The sequence below is a fragment of the Myotis daubentonii genome, chromosome 10 (assembly GCF_963259705.1).
Source record: "Myotis daubentonii chromosome 10, mMyoDau2.1, whole genome shotgun sequence".
In the NCBI taxonomy this organism is placed as follows: domain Eukaryota; kingdom Metazoa; phylum Chordata; class Mammalia; order Chiroptera; family Vespertilionidae; genus Myotis; species Myotis daubentonii.
The window spans coordinates 47,539,290-47,558,031 of NC_081849.1; the positions used below are offsets into that span (position 1 = coordinate 47,539,290).

Consider the following 18,742-nt stretch of genomic DNA (forward strand, 5'->3'; position numbering starts at 1 on the left):
AAATCATTTTTCAAGTACTTGAGAAGTGGCACTAGGGTGCAGTATTGTCCCTTTTCTCTACGCCAAAGTAATAACTGCAGTTAGAGGAAACAACCAAGAAGTATAATCTAAGAGCATAGAACATGTAGGACTTCATGGCTTCTTTCTGCTTGCAACCTAGGATCTCAGGCCTTTGCCAAAGGTGGAACCGACTTTCCCTTGGAAGCAAGTCAAACAGGCTGAGCAAAGGTTGCTCCTGGTCCATCTCACTGGCTACGTTCTACTCAGGGGCACCAACAATGTTAACAAGATCGCAGACACCAGTGCTGGCGGTAGCCCAGGTGTCCAGGTGGTGTCAGCAGGGAAAGCAGGTGAAGGGCTTCACTGCCTGGCAAGCCGCTTTCCTTCCCACAGAGGGTCTGACTTTCCCACGTCCCTCTTAAAAATCACATACACACCAACTATATTCAACAGTGATGGGAAGAGTAGATGGAGTTCATCACTCAATGACAAAGAACTGGACATTCAGAAGCCAGTTCTGTCCAGAACCACCCATCGTACAAAGTGTTCAGAAGCAGCAGTAGGAGCAGCAGCTGTGGCAGTTGCCTTGGACCCAGGCAGCCACCGACAATAAAACGAGCAAATGTTTTTCAGACCTCAAAGCCACCGGGTCCTGACTCAGCAGTGGCACTGGTGCTAACAGATGTCTACGGGAGCTGTTTCCAGTTACCCAAAGAACAAAGTCAGGTTCCGGTTGTGTTCCAACTGTTTTCAGCAGTCATGCTTGGATAGATGGGGTTAAAATAGAATCCTTGTCTCCAGGGGTACTTCTCCCCAGTTTTACAGGCAACAAATATCATAAAAATCACCAGGATTCTTAGAAAATGTCCAAGACCAATGATCAGGGCTTTTTTATGTGTTCTACAACTCCACTTTCTTTCTACTCCACCCCAATTTTGATGGGACTTGGCAAATGCACAAATCCCCAAAGGATGCCATACTGCATGCTTTGTGAGAAGAAAAGCGCCCCCCCCTTTTACATTCTAGATACATGAAAGCATCCATACCCTCACATGCACACATGCAGACATGACTGGAACTCTGCAAATCAGCGAGGAGCTATGTAACAGACAACTGGAACCAAGGAATTGAAGCACAAGAAAGGAACGTAAAGAAAATTTAAGCCCAAAGTTTCATTTCTCAGGTAAAGAAGTTGAGGAACAAAATGGTTAAACAATTAATAACGAATGATAAAAACAGCTAACATTTTAAAAGCATTGACTACGGAGCAGGCACCGTAGAAGCTCTTTTTAAGGTATGTTAAATGACTTACTCAAGATTACAGTTATTTAGCCACAGACAGGATTAGAACCTAGCATTCCCATTTCCTATCGCAGTGCTCCAAAGAAAAATGGATTGTGTCGCACACCATTCTTCGTCCAGGAAAACAATGCCAAACCAACCTGGATGACTAAAGGATACTCAATGGGGACAGGAAGCCCAGTGGGCAGGGATGGGTTACCAGGCCACCAAGCAACCCACTTCTGATGGTGGATGCATCTGAAATGACCCCAGGCAGGCAACACACCTGAACTAAAGAACGGGAGGTCAGCCAAGCAAAGAAAGAGGAGCAGTGCAACAATCCACACGAGCAACATACAAGCCTCCAGAGCAGAGCGGTCAGGCCACCCGTCATGACGGGCTCTGCATAAAACAGCAGGTCTACCGTGTCCCCACTCACCACACAAATAGTAACACTGTCTGCAGCAGCAGCTTGGGGCAGGAAAGACAAGAGATAAACGCATTATGTGAACGTCAGAGGAAAGTCACTGTGAATGTTCTAATGCTACGGGCACTGGTGTAAAATTACAGTGATTACTTACTCCAAGATTTTTCCTAGTTGATCCACATCTGAACTTCCACGAAAAAGAGGCCTACAAGAATAAAGATACATATTAAACATATTGAATTTTCTCAGGTTCATTTCAATCACAGTTGTCATTAGCATTGTTTATCAAGAAACAAAATATTCTGTAAGGGTGGGGAAGTAAGGAATCGAGACATTTCTTGAACGTCACGTACGGCAAGAACCTCTCATGAATAACTGCTGGTGCCCGGTGGCCATGTTTCATAATCACGACAATCCTACTCACGGTCACTGGAACAGCAGTGCCACCATCACACACAGGCCTTGGCTGCAAAGTTCCGCTTAACTCTGTGATAGGTGGAGCAGGTCACTGTCCTAGTCTCAAACCAGGGGTATGTGATGTTCTTTCCGACTGATTTTGGTCAGATCCTCCTCAGAGCACCCTTTCCTCACCACTAGGCAGGCAATTATAATACTTCCTCGTGAGTCTCTCTCCTTCCACTTGTCCCAAATGCTGTGGTGAGCTACCTCTGGGTTGCTGATTGTACCACTTTCCTTTCTCCCAATATTATGGCAGATACACATTACAAGTTCAAAACCCTAACTCTGGACTTCAGAGGTGTTTGTGAACACACAGCCCCCATTGCCTACACTGAGCATTTCACTGGCTGTGCCTGGTCAGCAAGCTCAGAGAGAACAGAGAGCACCAGTTTAATCTGATGAGCTCGTAGAGCAGCTTTGTCACCATGCCAGCCCCCCACGCCCCCCATGAAGACGTATCCACAGAGGCATGGGTGAAACTACCTTTGAGCATCATGGAGGAATCTAAAGTACACACTACATTAGCCATGGCTCTTGGGAAGCACACCAGGCAGACCAGTCTGAATGGATGTCATTCCTGGGCAAAGGCATTAGACCTTCTCTTTCCTGGGTGGACTCGGAAACCCAAGCCTGAAGCTCAGCAGCAGCCCTGGCTCACACCCTCACTCTTTTAGTTTCCAGCTCCCTTTTGTGTTTGCCCCTTGACAATATTTCTAATATTTTTTGCTGGTTCCATTATGCATTTAAGCAAATGCTTGCTACATTTTTTTTTTTACTTCTGCCTAGAGGTTTTAGCAGAGAACTTTCAAGTCATGTAGTCCCCCATCCTGTCAGGGCCGGAGGTGCTTGCCATCCAGGAATGAGAGCTGGCCCACCAGCATGGCCACCTTTAATACAGAGAGCGGCAAGTAAAAGTCTGACTCATAACCACTCTTTTGTGAATACTTAGCAAAACCTGCTATGGGAATACAAGAAACGTGGAGGCAGCAATTCAGCGTACAGATCAGAACGACTTTTGCCACCTGAGGAAGACCTGGCATGTGACTCTGAGGTCTGATAACTTGGCTTTGTAGCACATGGGGGTTGGCTTGACTTATATAAAACCACCGAACTCTGGCTAAAATTAACCCCTAAAGAATGGATCTTTGCATGTAAATACACAGTCACAAGACAATGGAAATGGGGCAGAGGCCAAACTGGAACCAGGATTCTCACCTGACCCAGTAGTTGGACACAAATGTGATCAAACTCCAAGAACCACCTACTGACTTCCTGGCTGAGAATTCTGAGTATTTTGTATGAGCCAGTTTTATGAAAGAGGGTCAGGAACATGGAAAGGTATAATGGATTCAGAGGAAGGATGAAACCTTCCAACAGGATGTGCTAGGGTGGAGTATGAAGAAGTGAGAGTAGGACTGCTCCAGGGGCTGCGTGTGACACATTCTGTTTTGAAATAGGGCTCTGAGGGAAAAAGTCTGGCTGCATCAGGTCTCTGAGCTGTGTGCAGCATGTAATGAAGAAACAAGGGTTGTACTTTCATTGATATTATTTTGAATATTTCCTCCTTCCTCAGGTTAGCTGAGTTAAATATCCTTTAATTCATATAATTTATGGTATACTTCAGGTGGACAAATATGAACATAATGTTTGATTATATTCTTTTTTTATATATTTTTATTGATTTCAGAGAGAAAGGAAGAGGGAGACATAGAAACATCAATGATGAGAGAGAATCATTGATGGGCTGCCTCCTGAACGTCCTCTATTGGGGATCGAGACTGCAACCTGGGCATGTGCCCTTGACCAGAATCGAACCCGGGACCCTTTAGTCCGCAGGCCGATGCTCTATACTCTGAGCCAAACCGGCCAGGGCTGACTATATTCTTTGGGTAGTGGTGAGGAACAGTTTGATTCTACTGCCTTGAATAATTTTATAATTGGGAGAATGATTCAGCTAAAGCACACACATGCATGAGTTGGTCTTGGCTGGTAATTACCATGACATAGAGCTGAGCTGGAAGGAAGTAGAGGGCTGAAGGAGCCAAGTTGGGGGGCGGGGGATAAAAGACAGTGAAAGACTGAGACTGAGAGAGAGATGGCCAGAGAGAGAGAGACAAGCTGAGGAGGTCCAAAATAACTCTGAACTGTTTCTTCCCCCTGTCTAAAAATGTGCCCCTGCTGGAAACCTTTCTAGAGGCCCTGCATGAAGACTGAAGACGGGAGAGGAATGTTCAATTACATACCACGAGACAGAGGCTCATAAAAGATAAAAAGCCATGCATTTTTTCCAAATCATTGCAGGGAAAGAATCCACTAAGCTATCCCATCTTGTCTGGTTTTAGACATAAACCTCCTCACAGGTGACACACTCACTAATTCTTTTTAACTAATTATATCAAGATAAAATTAGCAATAGAGATATTCTACCCAGAGTAGTAAATTTGAAGGCTATTTTTACTGTTTCAAAAAATATTTCTTCCTTATATACACACTTTCTTTTAGGGGGTGAGGGGTTCAATAATGAAATGGAAAGATTACACCTACCAAAAAACCATTCCCAAATAAAGACTGTGCAATTGCTTTGACTGGAGAAACACATTAAAAATCCTTTTATTACACAGGACAAGACTTAAAAGTCAGGAACTTTTGTGCATTTTGCTATATCAAAAACTACAATTACTTACTATAAATGACTTTCCAGTAGTTTAACCAAATGCTTGGGTAATGGTACACAAACATTATCTGCTAAAGACCTTTGTTGAATCTAAATGTCATGAATCTCACTTCTAATTTTATACCTCCATTTCTTTTCTCTTCGCCTCACTATGGTCCTCCTTTTTCTATGGAAGATTTTCTCCACGCTCACTCTTTGAGGCTGTTCCATTCTATTGCATTAACCACCACCCCCGCCCCCCCTTCTGTCTTTCAAGGCCCTGAGTCTCTTTCTATTTGGAATCCTCACATAAACTACAGAGGAGCCTACTGGAAGGTCTTTACCATCCTACCCTTTGAAAGCAATTTATTTGACAAGATAAACAATATTTGGGGGGAAATACCTGAAATTTAACATTGCTATAAGTTTTTATGAAAGAGAATTTTAGGTTATTTCCAAGCATTTTCCTCAAGTATTTTCCTTCACCATTATACTTGATACTAGTTAATGCTGATAAGATAAACTCTATGAAAGAAATACATTTTTCATTTATACACAGAAGCATTTTTTCCTAACTAAAAGGGGATTATTGCAAAATATAATAGCAAGATTGCATTCATTTCAAACTATAGCAAAGTCAATTCTCTTCTCAGATCACCTTAGGCACAGTCATGCCAAAACAAGTATGGTGATTGGGGGTTTTTAGCAAGGATTTCCCCCATGGCTTTTTTGAATTTGTGAGAGTTTATAAGCCTTATTGTTTTCCATGCCTTTAATATGTTGATTTTGTTTAGGATATTTGTTGACTTGGGAAAGGGCATAAACTTTGGTGATGGACATCCGGTGTGCAAACCCCTTCCAGCCAGTTCTCCCTGAAGGATATTAGGGAAGTCTCGTAGCCTCTTTGAACATATCTGCTTCACCTGTAAAATGTCCAGTTTACAGTAGACCTACTAGCAAGTGGCAACCAAAGACCCACACACTTTTTCACACTCATACATGGTAGCTATCTCCTTTGTTCCTGGCCACCGTTATACACAGATGATAACGTAAAGTTTTCATGTGGTGAACAAGAAAGGAAGGGGACATTAGTCACCATATGGTGGGTGTCCAAGTCATATTTAAGACTTCCTCTGAGCTCACTATATATTCTCTGCACCTGTTACAAGTCCTACACCTTTATCACCAAGAAAAGAAAAGAATAAATGTCAAAATTTCCAGGAAGGATTAATTAATTTTGAATTGGCAATCTAACTTCTTCTTCTGCATGTTGTTTAGCTAAAAACTCTTTTATCAGTGAAGAGAATTTTCTTGGGTCAAATTACAAAGGAACTAAGTTTCAGATGACATGGCTTTCTAAACAAACAACAAAAAGAACATATAACTATCCCTCACAATCTCAATAAACAGTGGAAAACAACATTCAGAAGCAGGGTATGTTTTCTAGCAGATGAGAAGTGTATGCTGATGTGTCTGTTATAGAAAGGAAATGATTCATGCAGAATGGAAGATGACAGATTCCGTATAGTTATAATACTTTCATTGTACTGAGAAGAAGAGGAAGTCACAGATCACCCTATAGAACACCTCTGTAACCTGCACTTGACCTGCAGCTATGTTTTAGCTGTTATGTTTCTTGATTAGAAGAGGAATTTTCCATATTCATAAAATGATCTTTTGAAAAATATGACCTAGGGCAGTGGTCGCCAAACTCATTAGTCAACAGAGCCAAATATCAACAGTACAACGATTGAAATTTTTTTTGAGAGCCAAATTTTTTAAACTTAAACTATATAGGTAGGTACATTGTTATTAACTTAATTAGGGTACTCCTAAGCTGGCCTTTGCTAAAAACGTCCTCAATCTGAGGGGTCAACCTCAGCGAACGTACCCCCACTTCTTCTACCGCCACTTCTTCAAAATAGACTCGCCCAGGCCGAAAACCGACTTCTGCGCATGGGCCACTAAGTTTTAATTGCACTGTATGTGCGCACCCGCACGTGGTATTTTGTGGAAGAGTCACACTCAAGGGGCCAAAGAGCCGCATGTGGCTCGCGAGCTGCGGTTTGCCGACCACTGACCTAGGGAATGTCTACTCTTTTATACTTGCTCCCATGTTCCGTTCTAGAGCTGATATCTGTTAAAAATATTTATTACCTTACATTACCACCTATTTAAGTAACCAGATTAAGCAAAAAAGCAATTAATTGATTTATTTTGTAAACACTAACCCAGTGATCACTCATTAAGCACATAGGGCTGCTTTAGATTCTGGGAGAAAGCCACTCTCCAAAAATATGTATTAAATAACATGTGGCCTTAATATATACTATACAGATATTTAAATTATGTTATACATTTTAATACAAATATATTAAAATATAAATATCTATAAATAAGTATACATCTATATAGTACATACTACCATAATAATCCTTGTCCCCATGGGAGACAAGATATATAAACACAGGACCACGAAACAGAGTTCATCTCATTTTGCTAGTGGGAGATGGAAGCCCAGGGAAATCATTTAATTTTTACTGGCATGATGGGAGGCAGTCTGATTAATCTTTTAAAAAAAATTTTTTTTAATTGATTTCAGAGAGTAAGAGAAAGGGAGAGAGAGATAGAACCATCAATGATGACAGAGAATCATTGATTAGCTGCCTCCTGCACGCACCCCCAGTGGGGATTGAGCCTGCAACCTGGGCATGTGCCCTGATCGGGAACGAACCGTGACCTCCTGGTTCATAGGTTGACACTCAAACACTGAGCCACACTGGCCGGACTGATCAACATTTTTTTTTTTAAATAGGTGAGAAGTAACTTATCAAAGGAAGTAGCTCAGTGAGTGGCTAAGCTGGTCTGACTCTAATGAGCAGCAAACAGCAGTGCTTTAGAAAGATTAATATGGCAGAGGTTTACTGAGCCAATTGGAAGGGCTGGGGATGGAGACAGGAAGGCCAACGGGAGAGGTCAGAGGATGAGATGACAAGACCCCCAAAGTAGATGGGACAGAAAAATGGGGAAGGATGCGAAGACATTTAAGGAAAGAGGATCAGAACTTGGTGAAAGACTGTTCATGACTTGGAAAAAGAAGCATGCTTTTAAGTTTGTATTATTAGTAAAGTCAGGCTGAAAGGTGGGAAGAGGAGGCAAGGGCGCAAACAGACTGGAAGATAATTAACTTAGTTTTAAACTTGTTCCTTTATTATAATGTATAAAACAATACTTATGAAATCTGAGAATGAAAACCATGCAAAAAAGGTAATCATACCTGAGTACTGGCCACACAAAAACTGAGTATTGTCCATTCAAAAACATGAATGCACACAGCAGCACAATTTATAACAGCTGAGAAGTGGAAACAACCAAATGTTCACCAACTGATGAAGGGCTACACAGAATGTAATAGAACTATACAAGGTGGTGCTTTTCACTCAGGCATAAAAAGGAATGATGCACTGATACAGGCTACAAATGGATGTTGTGCTAAATAAAGGAAGCCAGTCACAAAAGAGCATGTATTTATGGTGTGATTCTGTTTGTATGTGTAGAGGAGGTAAATCTATGGAGTCAGAAAATCAATTAGTGGTTGCCTAGGATGGGGCACCTTGGGGGGAAATGAGGAGTGACTGCTAATGGGCATGGAGTTTCTTTTTGGGTTGATGAAAATATTCTAAAATGGATTGTGGTGATGGTTACACAACTCTGCGGATATACTAAAGTAAAAACCATTGGATTGTACAATTTGCATTGGTGAATTGTGTGGTATGTGAATTATATGTTAATAAAACTGTTTAAAAAACGTAGTTAAGAAGCTATATTTCCAAGAAACATTAGAATCCAAAGGTCAGTAAAAACTGCTAAAAAAATGGCTTTAGGCCTAAATATATAAAAGGCTTAATTAAGTACATGGTTAAAGTACAGTATATTTATTTTACCATATATTCATTGAAGTATCTATTTGAAGACACGTGCTCTGAAAGTTCTGAATAACTGACTAATATGATCTGAATTTCCCAAACACCCGATTTATCAGATTAGGATGAAATAGTAAACAACAACAACAAAAATGTCTGTACAAAAGGGCATTCTTATACAACTACTATTTTATGCTTTCCTCTGGAAGGTTAGATTATGTAGAATTTGTTTGTTTTCTGCATTTTTCTATTATTCTGTACTTAGCATATTATGAGTACTAATTAGTTTGAAAATCAGAAAATCTGAACACGAATTCTTGCCATATATTGCATGCATGCAGTCTGTTCACCTCTCCTCTTCCCTACTCCTATGCTAACCCACTTCTATTACTTGTTTACTTGTTGGTCAATATAGACAAACTGGAAGCTCTCTGAGGACAAGGCCAACCCCTACTTGCTTCTGTAGCCAGAGCACAGGATTTACTGCCCACTCTGCCCATAACTGGCACTCATTTAATACATAAGAATGGTTACTGGTCCTCCTACCAAGAAAGCTTTCTCTCTCTCCTTCCCATCACCTTTATCCCTCCCATCTCAAAATTCGCCTGTTTGCTTAATTTCAGGGTAATTAAAGTGCAAGCACACATACGTATATATGAATAGATATACACACACTTAGAGCCAAACTGGATTTGATTTATATTGTTGTATCCATTTATGCTTTAACTGGTCTGTAGCACTTGACAAGATTTGCCTGCAAATAATGGGTATTTAAAACCAGGGCTGGCTGACAATTAGTCCCCTATATCTAAACTCTTGCCAAAACCATCAGAGAAGCAACAAGAGGTACAAAGGATGGGAGCTTTGCCCTGAGGTGCTGACTTCGCCCACATATGACAGGGATGGGCTCCTTGGAAGACAAAGAAAGACAAGTGTTGAGAAAAACTGTAGCAAAGGCAAAACAGAGTGAGGGATTAAAGAGGGTGTGGAGGGGAAAGAGGCACTTGAAGAAAACCAGTCCAGAAAGGAAGAGGGCTGTTGGGAAAGAGCACGGGAGGAAAAAGGTAAAAGCCCAAGTAACACAAGGGAAGGACTGGGGCAAAAGAAGAATCTGAGATGAAGTTCTGTCACTGAGATAGAGACCAACAGGGAAAAAATACCTCTGTGAGGGAAGGGAGGGGCCGCTCACAGTGAAGACCAGATGAACATATTAGAGAGTGTGCTGCCATATCTGTCCAGTGCAGGGGATGCTGAGTCTGGTAATTTCCTTCAAAATAAATAGCTGAATTAACAGGTACTAATCCTTGGTACCAGATGTGAATAATTTATTTCTCCTCAGAGGGCTCATATTTACTGGATTATGAGTAACTTCCGAGAGACAGAGAGAAAGAGACAGACAGAGAGATACATGTCACCATTTTTCAATCCGCGACTGAGAATTAAAATTAAGCCAGAACTCATCAAACCATGTGACATTTCTGAAACATTATGAGACTTACAAATTAATATATTCACTGACTTAGTCAATTTTATCTATGACTAAAGAAGCTTAATTGATCATTAAATTAAGATAAAAAACATTTTTATCACTTCCACAATTACTGAGTACCATTTGCCAGAAATAATCATTTCTCTTAAATACTTAAAGAATTGCCTTTTCTTTCAGTGCCATCTCTTCCTGTCTTTGTCAGCATGAGCTGCCCTAACAAAATACCATAGGCTAAAACAACAGAGATCTATGTCCCACAGCTCTGGAGGCTGGGAAGTCCTACATAAAGGTGTCTGGTGAGGACTCTCTTTCTGGCTTGCAGACGACCACCTGCTTGCTGTGTACTCACATGGCTAAAAGAGAAAGCTCCCTGGTGCCTCTTATAAGGGCCTTAATCCCATCTTGTGGGACCCATCCTCTTGACCTTATTTAAAACCCCATCTCCAAATACTATCAAATTGGGGTAAGGGCTTCAACATCTGAAATTTTGGGAGGTACACAAACATTCAGTCCACAACACTTCCTTCCTCATATTACTATAACAGTACCTTTCATAACCTTTAAAATTAGAAAGCTGGGCTGGCATATTCTTGCCCAATAGGAGCAATAAACATGATTTGTCTCATTCTGCCTCTGGGATCCAAGAATTTGTTGTATATACTTTCTGGTAAGTTTTCTTGCCAAATTACATGTTCATTACTCCCCAGTGCCTCCCTTATCTCTTGCTCTCCAATCATACTGCTCAGGGGAGTTCTTAAGGCAGGAAATAAATTATGTAAATTATGTATTAAGCACTTTCTAAAGACTGGGTTCCTAAATATATTATTGCATTTTCATTCTCATTCTCACCCCAAAGTCAGCCCACTAGCAAGCACTAAGTATTAACTCTCCATTTGAAAGAAAGTTCGAAAACCAGGAAAAGAAATCTGAGTCAAACCTAAGAAGCAATCTTGCAAGGGTGAAGCATTTATATTAGTATTACTAATTACTAGGAAACTAGAGGCAAGTCCAGGGTCTGTGACCCCCATGGAATCACCCATCTCACTACAGGCAATAAGCCTGCTTAACAGACATCTCAGGCTTAATACCCTGGGGAATGCTGTCTTCTGTCTCTACATATAACCACCGAGTTTGGATGACGGTCCTTCTCCCTTATGGAAATTCCAGTTGTAAAGCTCACTGCATTTTAAGTTGGGCTTGGTATCAAAAAACTTTAATGAAAACATGGTGGAAGATCATTTGGGGCAAGGGTGATGGTGTGTGAAGACAGAATAGATTATCAGAGATTACCAGGGACACCTGGCAAAATCATTGCTGTAGATTAATTAGTCAGGCTTTAAGTAGTCACCTTCACTCTACAGAAGAAATGTGAAATAAAGACATCACTCAACCAAACTGGAACCTCACCATACCCCATAACTGTCTCACAACTCCTAGCCTTTCTTCATAGTGTGCCTTCCAGGGATAGAAAGAAAAGCTGTAACAAGGGGTGGTGCATAAGTGAAAATCTCAGAACTCATGCTCCTCAAGACCTGGTCATTTGCGGGTACGGCATCCAGGAATAAGGTCACCAACAAGTCCAGATGGTTCCAGTTTTAACCCTGAAAATCCTATATGCTAGGAAGCCTCTCTGTCCCAGGCAAACTAGGATGGCTACTCAACCTATCCACAGTATCCAGGACGAGAGGCTATCGAAAATAAAATTTAAGAAAAGAACAATATTTTAAAAGTATCCTTGTCATTTCAAATGGCTGTTTTGAAAAAAATCAGACTAGCCTCTCTCACAACAGTAAGAACAAAAGGTGGTCCAATAGACAGGTATCATTCTCTTTTTTTCCTAATAACTCACTGCTACTCTGTAATAAGGGTCTGTTCGATCATTGGTAGCTCCCTCCTCATACCGTCATTCAAGATGTTATTACTCTCGTTCAGCAAAAGGCCTGGTAAAACTATACACATCTTGCTCAGGGAAAGAGCACTGCCTATGACAGTCCTCCTGGTTAAAGTAACGGTCTGAAGGAAGTACATGATCAAAAGGGGTGGCCATCCACAGAGATTGGGGTAAAGCTACCTACTTATCTGGAATTACAAAGAGAATTCATTTTGTCCAATCTGATTGACCGGTAGCTGTGAGCTGGGATGAGAATGATTCTGAACTGCTCTCTAGGTATAGCAGGAAAGTGCTGAGATTAATCAGCTTCATATGCCACAGTAAACAAACCAGCTATGCGAATCAAGGTGAATTGACTCAAGTTTTCTCTCTTTGCCAGACTGACATCAAAAGCAATACATGAAGAAGTTAGAAAATGTAAAACCTACTTAATGGCGACATACTCCTAAGAGCTAATATTACATAACATCAATTATTTTCTGTTTTCCAAAAAAAGGGGATAAGACGTTATCTCTAAAGATCTCTTTCAAACAAACTAAGGAAGGCACTATACCCCAGAGCAGGATCTGAATTCTGATTGTATATGGTAGTCAGTCCTCGGTTGAACAAGAGCAAAGAAACAAGAAAGGGGTTAGCGGTCATAATGAAGCTGAGACTGAATGTGACTCAAACCTCTATAAAGAAAAGAATCAAGGACATAGAGGATGGGGTAAAAGTAGGCTTAAAGTTGTGAGTACGTGAAATAGAGTTTATTCTTGTATTATTATTAATTATTGTATTATTTTCTATATAAACAACTGTAAACCTACTTTTGTTCCACCCTGTATTTTAAAGAATTATTTGTACCCACACATTTCCACCTACCCTCTTAGAGCTTTTATCTTATGACAAGGAGCAGTAGTAAGCTTTTCCTTTTCCCCACCTTTCTAAATGGTAAAGGCACCTGGTATCCTGTATGAATATAATATTCCTATCCAGCACATTTTGGGTGAAATCCAATAAAGTGTGATAACTCAACAATTTAGCACAGGAAGCAAAGCCCACAACATTCCTTAGAAATTTCACAGACTATCTAGACAGAACAGACCCATTTGAATGGGATTTTTTTTTTCTGTGATATTTGAAGAATGCAGTTTTCATGGCGGACACATTGGATTTGTGACAGATGCAAATCTAGATACGAAAACACACACACAATTAAATGATTCAGACTCCTGCAGTTTGCTTCCACAGACCTTTTTTCTGCACGGGTCAAACAAAGGAAAGTTGGTGTTTGACAACTGTGGGTGACTCATCAGAGGAAGTTCTTACCATATGGATGTTTGTTGAAATAAAGCTGGTTAACAAAGCCAGGCTTTTTTCTCTCTGTGGGCCAATGAGGGTTTCATTTTAGGAAATGGAAGTGTCAATGTGGACAAACTGTCCTGAAGTATTTATAGCATAATGTATACTTTCCTAAAACCGCCTTTGAACAAAGAATATGTGAATGGAAAATGAGATCTGAATTTATTTCACTCTCATGTCATCTGAACTGTGTTCTCTTCCTAAAACCCCTTCAGCACAGTGACATATACATAACATGACAGGGAAGTGGTAATACTATACTGGGTTGTGCCAGTGGTATCTCAATTAATTTTAAGAGCTCTTTATTCATTAAGGACATTACATCTTTTTCAAGTTCATTGCAAACATTTTTCTCCAGGAGTACCACATGTTTTTAAACTTTGCAGCATTTTTATTTTTTGATGAACAAAAGCTTTCAATTTTTATATAGTCCAATATATTAATATTTTTGTGTGTGACTTTTTCATGCTTTGAGAGTCTATCTCCATTCTTGGGTCATCAATATTTCCCACAGTTTCTTTATCCTTTTATGGTTTCATTTTTAGTATTTATTTGCTCTGTGGTAAGAAATAGAGAGAATCTAACCAGATTACCATCCCCCCCCCCAATAAGTTGACCAGTTACCCTATCTCATTTGTGGAATAAGCCATTCTGTCCTCCAGGATTTGTGATTTATGATAAATTACATCACTTCCTAAACTGGGGACTTTTTTCTGGCTCTCTATTCTGTTTCATTAATGTCTGTCATTTCTTCTGCTGGAACCAATTTGTTTTTATTATTGTAGCTGCATAATGCATTTTAGTGCTTGGTGGTGGGAGTTTCCCTTTATAACTTCTTTTTTAAACAAAAAAATTCTTGGCTATTTTCACCAATGTAACTCTTCCCAAATGCATTTTAGAAAATCCCACTGGAATTCTGATTGGAGTTGCATGACCTATAAATTAATTTGCAAAGACCTTGTCTCAATATTCAATTTCCTCTAATATCTTTCTAGTATTCAAAAATTCTATACATCTATGTAAGTCTTTTATATCTCTCAATCAAGTGGTATAGTTTTCCTAATAGTATAGATCCCTCACATTTGTTTATATTACTCTGCATTTGGTTTTTACTGGGAATGAGATGGAGCTGCTACCAGCTGCAGAAACTGTCACTCTTGTCTGAGGTCATAATCCAGACTGTTCTCTTAAATCATGGGTTATGCTAGATTTGAAAAGTAGAAGCAGAAGAAAAACAAGGGACACGTAGGGGATGGTTTATATTCATAGCGTGAACGCTGTGAACCTCCTAGAAAAGCTTTAAAGGTTAAATAAAAAACATGCACCCAAAAGCACCGGGGGTTAGTGAAAAAGAGAAATAATGTGCTAACAAGCACTTAGAGCGATGACTCATTGCATTGGATCATCCTTGGGAAACTACCTACTAAGCAGAATTTAGCTGCTCAGGCGTTATTTTTGGTACACAATTTATTGCTACTTCCTCTTGGGAAAAAAATGATTAAACTCTGGCTTCCTAAAAAACATGAAAATGGTCATCCGGGCAGACCAGCCTGTCAGGTAACGACACTATTTCTAGAACTGGGGAGGGTTGTGTCCCCTGTAAAAAGACTCATTTAAAACAAGGCAGAAGCACTTAGCCACGTGGAATGGAAAGAGGGATTAAACCAGGAGACAGAAGATCCAGCTCCTAATGTGGGCTCTGTAACTGATTAACAAATTACTGGGGGCAGGCAGGCAGGCCACGAAACCTCTGCTCATCTGTTAAAGAACAGATATCACACTCCTGACCCACTCTAAACCACCCACGTCACGTAACCTCTGCTCGTCTGTTAAAGATCAGATACCACAGCTGCTATCCCACAGACATGCTACAAAAATAATAAACCATATGGATGAAGCAGAACTACTGAGAAGTAAAATTAGCTGCTCAGTAGAGGTAATGCCATCAACCAGTAGCAAATATAATGAACTCTCACTCATTCTAAGATTATTCATTTTCATTAATACCGTATTACCTTTTATCCTTCCCTGCCTCCCTTGATTTCCTTTCCCTGGTTCCTAATAGCTAACTATGCAAAAAATAAAAAAAAACCCAATGCTGTTGTTTTGGCCCTATGACTGGACCAAATCTCTGAATTTAATTTATCCATGATATTCTGCTGTGCTATCTTCAAAGATTGCTGGCTCAAAAAACGTTACAAGTGATGTATGTAGTCAGACCCTGGCTGGGTAGCTCGGTTGGTTGAGTATCGTCCTGATACGCCAAGGTTGCAGGTTTGATCTCTGCTCAGGGCACATGTAAGCAACAACCAATGAATGCATAAATAAGTGGAACAAAAAATCAGTGTCTCTCTCTCCTCCCTTCCTTCCCTCTCTCTAAAAATAAATAAATAAATAAATAAATAAATAAATAAATAAATAAATAAATGGCATAGTCAGGAAAATGACACATACAGGTTAGGGCAAAATTAGGTTCACAGTTGTTTGTCTGGAAAAATAATACAATAATTAATAAATAATAAGAATAAACTCTGTTTCATGTACTCACAACTGTAATCCTACTTGTGCCCTACCCTGTATGGGGGAAAATGCGTTTCTTTATTCAGTACCTGTAATAGTAAAGCCAATAAGAGCACCTCTCCTCCTTTAAATGAGCTTGACTGTGGCCTTTTCTTATATTGATGAGGAAACTGAGGTCATGGGAGGTTAAGTGACTTTCTCAAGGCTTGATGTGTATTCTGTTCTTTCCTTCCTTCTTTCAGAGAATATTTACTGTGTCAGATGCTGTTCTGGAGGCCAAAAATATCGTAGTAAATGAAATGTACTTCTGAATGCATCAAGAAATTGTTGTTAGAATGTGTTTTTGCCTGAATAAGTGGTGAGTTTGAACACTTTTATTCCTATGCTTATTTACTGTTGGTAATACTTCTGTGAATTTCTACTTCTCAATTTCCAACACAGCCAGATAACTATGCTTAATGCAATGGGATAAGAACTAAAGGTAAGAGATATTTTTCTACTGTTACAAACAACCCTGAAACATAGGCAAAACTCTCCTCATTTAATAAACGAGGAAGCTGGGGCTTAGGAGAGTTGTGTAACTTAAACAGACATAGTCATGTTTGTGGTAAGTGTAGGAGCTGGAATCAATATTGTTAATTATGATTTCTTATTGATACTATTTTATCATATATCTAAATGCAAGCCACCATAATAAGTTTAAATGCAATCTATTATATATTTAAGTGCAAATGACCACAGCATATTAAAAAATACGTTACAAAATAAATATTAAGGTCAACCTTTGGCCTCAGTACAAAATACTTAATTTATTTACAAAACAAATCAATTCATAAGAATGAGGTCATATGCAAGTATCGCATGATCTCACTCATATGTGGAATCTAAGTAACAAAATAAACTGATGAACGGAGTGGATCCAGACACATGGAATCATGGAACAGAGTATGGAATCTTGGAGGGAAGGTGGGTGGAAGGTAATCAGCCAAGGTCCTTGTATGCATATATGCATGGTCCATGGGCACAGACAACGGGGTGGTGAGGGCCTGAGGTGGGGGGCGGGGGCAAGGTGGAGGGGGTTATGGGGGAAAAAAGGGGACATATGTAATACTTTCAACAATAAAGAATTATTAAAAAATAAAAATAAACTAAAAAAACCCAAGAATGATGGCCTAGCCGGTTTGGCTTACTGGGTAGGGCGTCGGCCTGGGGACTGAAGAGTCCCAGGTTCGATTCTGGTCAAGGTACATCCCCAGTAGGGGGTGTGCAGAAGGCAGCTGATCGATGCTTCTCTCTCATCGATGTTTCTAGCTCCCTATCTCTCTCCCTTCCTCTCTGTGAAAAATCAATAAAATATATTTTTAAAAAAACAAAAAAACACACAACAAGAATGAGGTCATATGAGTCTATTATGATCTGTTTGGATTACACATGCTCTAGAGCGGAACAACTCTATCTACCATGCATTTGGTTTCATAGTTGTTAGAGAAGGACATCAAGGGCAAAATGTCAGTCATACTAGCAAAACATCTGGTGAAAAAAAAAGTACAGCAATAATTACATTTGGTAAACCATATATTAAAAAGATTAGAAATGTAAATATATTAAATGTATGTTTATATAATACAAAATATTGATATTATATAAAAATATTTATCAAAAAGACTAGAAAAAAAGGATATAAAGAAAATGGTAAGATATGTGTTATCTATCTACAGGTTATAGGTAATTTTCATCCCCCCCTTTCTGCTTCTCTGAAGCTTTCCAAATCAAACTTTCTAAAAGTTTGCTATCATATTACTTTTAATATGAAAAATGCAATAAAACTTGTTAAATGAAAGCAACAATCCAGATATATGCTGCCATCTCTAGAAATTTATGGTCTTAGAAAAAAGATGAATATAGAGACATTAGAAAAGTTTTTTGGGGTATTTCTTCTATACTATGTGGCTGTAGGGAGCCGTCAGGTTACATGAGATTTCACACACTTAACTAAATTGAAGATTTAAATGGAAACTGAACATTTTACTCAAAAGCTGCTTCTGGATACAGAAAATACTCTGGTCATATTTTAGATATTGAGCAAATAAATGTCTACTTTCTAATATAAAGGTTAATTACTTCCTGACCATCTATACCTCATGATAATCACTGGCGGGCTTGGCATGGTAACCAAGGGACACATTTTCTTGAAAATGGAACACAGATCCTTTTAACCTGGCACCAGAAAGGAGAAAAGCCTTGATACCAGGGAAGAGTCTGCAGGCTGAGCCTGGAGCAGCTGAGTAACTCGGCCACACCAATCCCACGGCCCATCACGGAACAACGTTTCACTGTCCCATGTTTAACTGGTCCACTCACTTGAGGCTGAACTTTCCCGGTGCCTTTCCCCACTTGTGTGGGAGTTCTGCCAAAGCCCGGATAGAAGGACGCTTCAGAGCAACTGTGGGGTTTGCCTCACTGAGTCCTGCTTTGTGAGGCTTGGGCTCTAACGGAGGCAGGGCAACACACCCTGTGTGGACCCTCCTGGCTGGGCACGGACCCCAGTCCTGCTCTGCCATCGATCAGTTGTGACCCGAGAGGGCTTTGCTAACTCTGAGCCTCCGTTTCTTTAGTCTATTCCTTGCATGCCCCAAGGAGCATGACTTACGTACTAAGTTATACTAAAATTGTCCACAAATTAAATAGGTTTCCTCTTCCAGTGCTTGAAAATGTCTTATGACCCCTAGACTTAACCAGCTATTGGAAACCAATG

At 39.9% G+C, this 18,742-nt stretch overlaps 1 protein-coding gene across 4 annotated transcripts in view; it reads right to left on the minus strand.

The window, feature by feature from the left end:
• CDK6 (cyclin dependent kinase 6) overlaps window positions 1-18,742 on the minus strand; it is a 205,703-nt gene that overhangs the window by 8,890 nt on the left and 178,071 nt on the right. For all 4 annotated transcript variants that reach the window (XM_059712312.1, XM_059712314.1, XM_059712313.1 and 1 more), the window contains exon 6: window positions 1,863-1,913. In XM_059712312.1, the coding sequence (XP_059568295.1) occupies window positions 1,863-1,913 (51 nt within the window). The remainder of the gene's footprint in view (window positions 1-1,862; window positions 1,914-18,742) is intronic.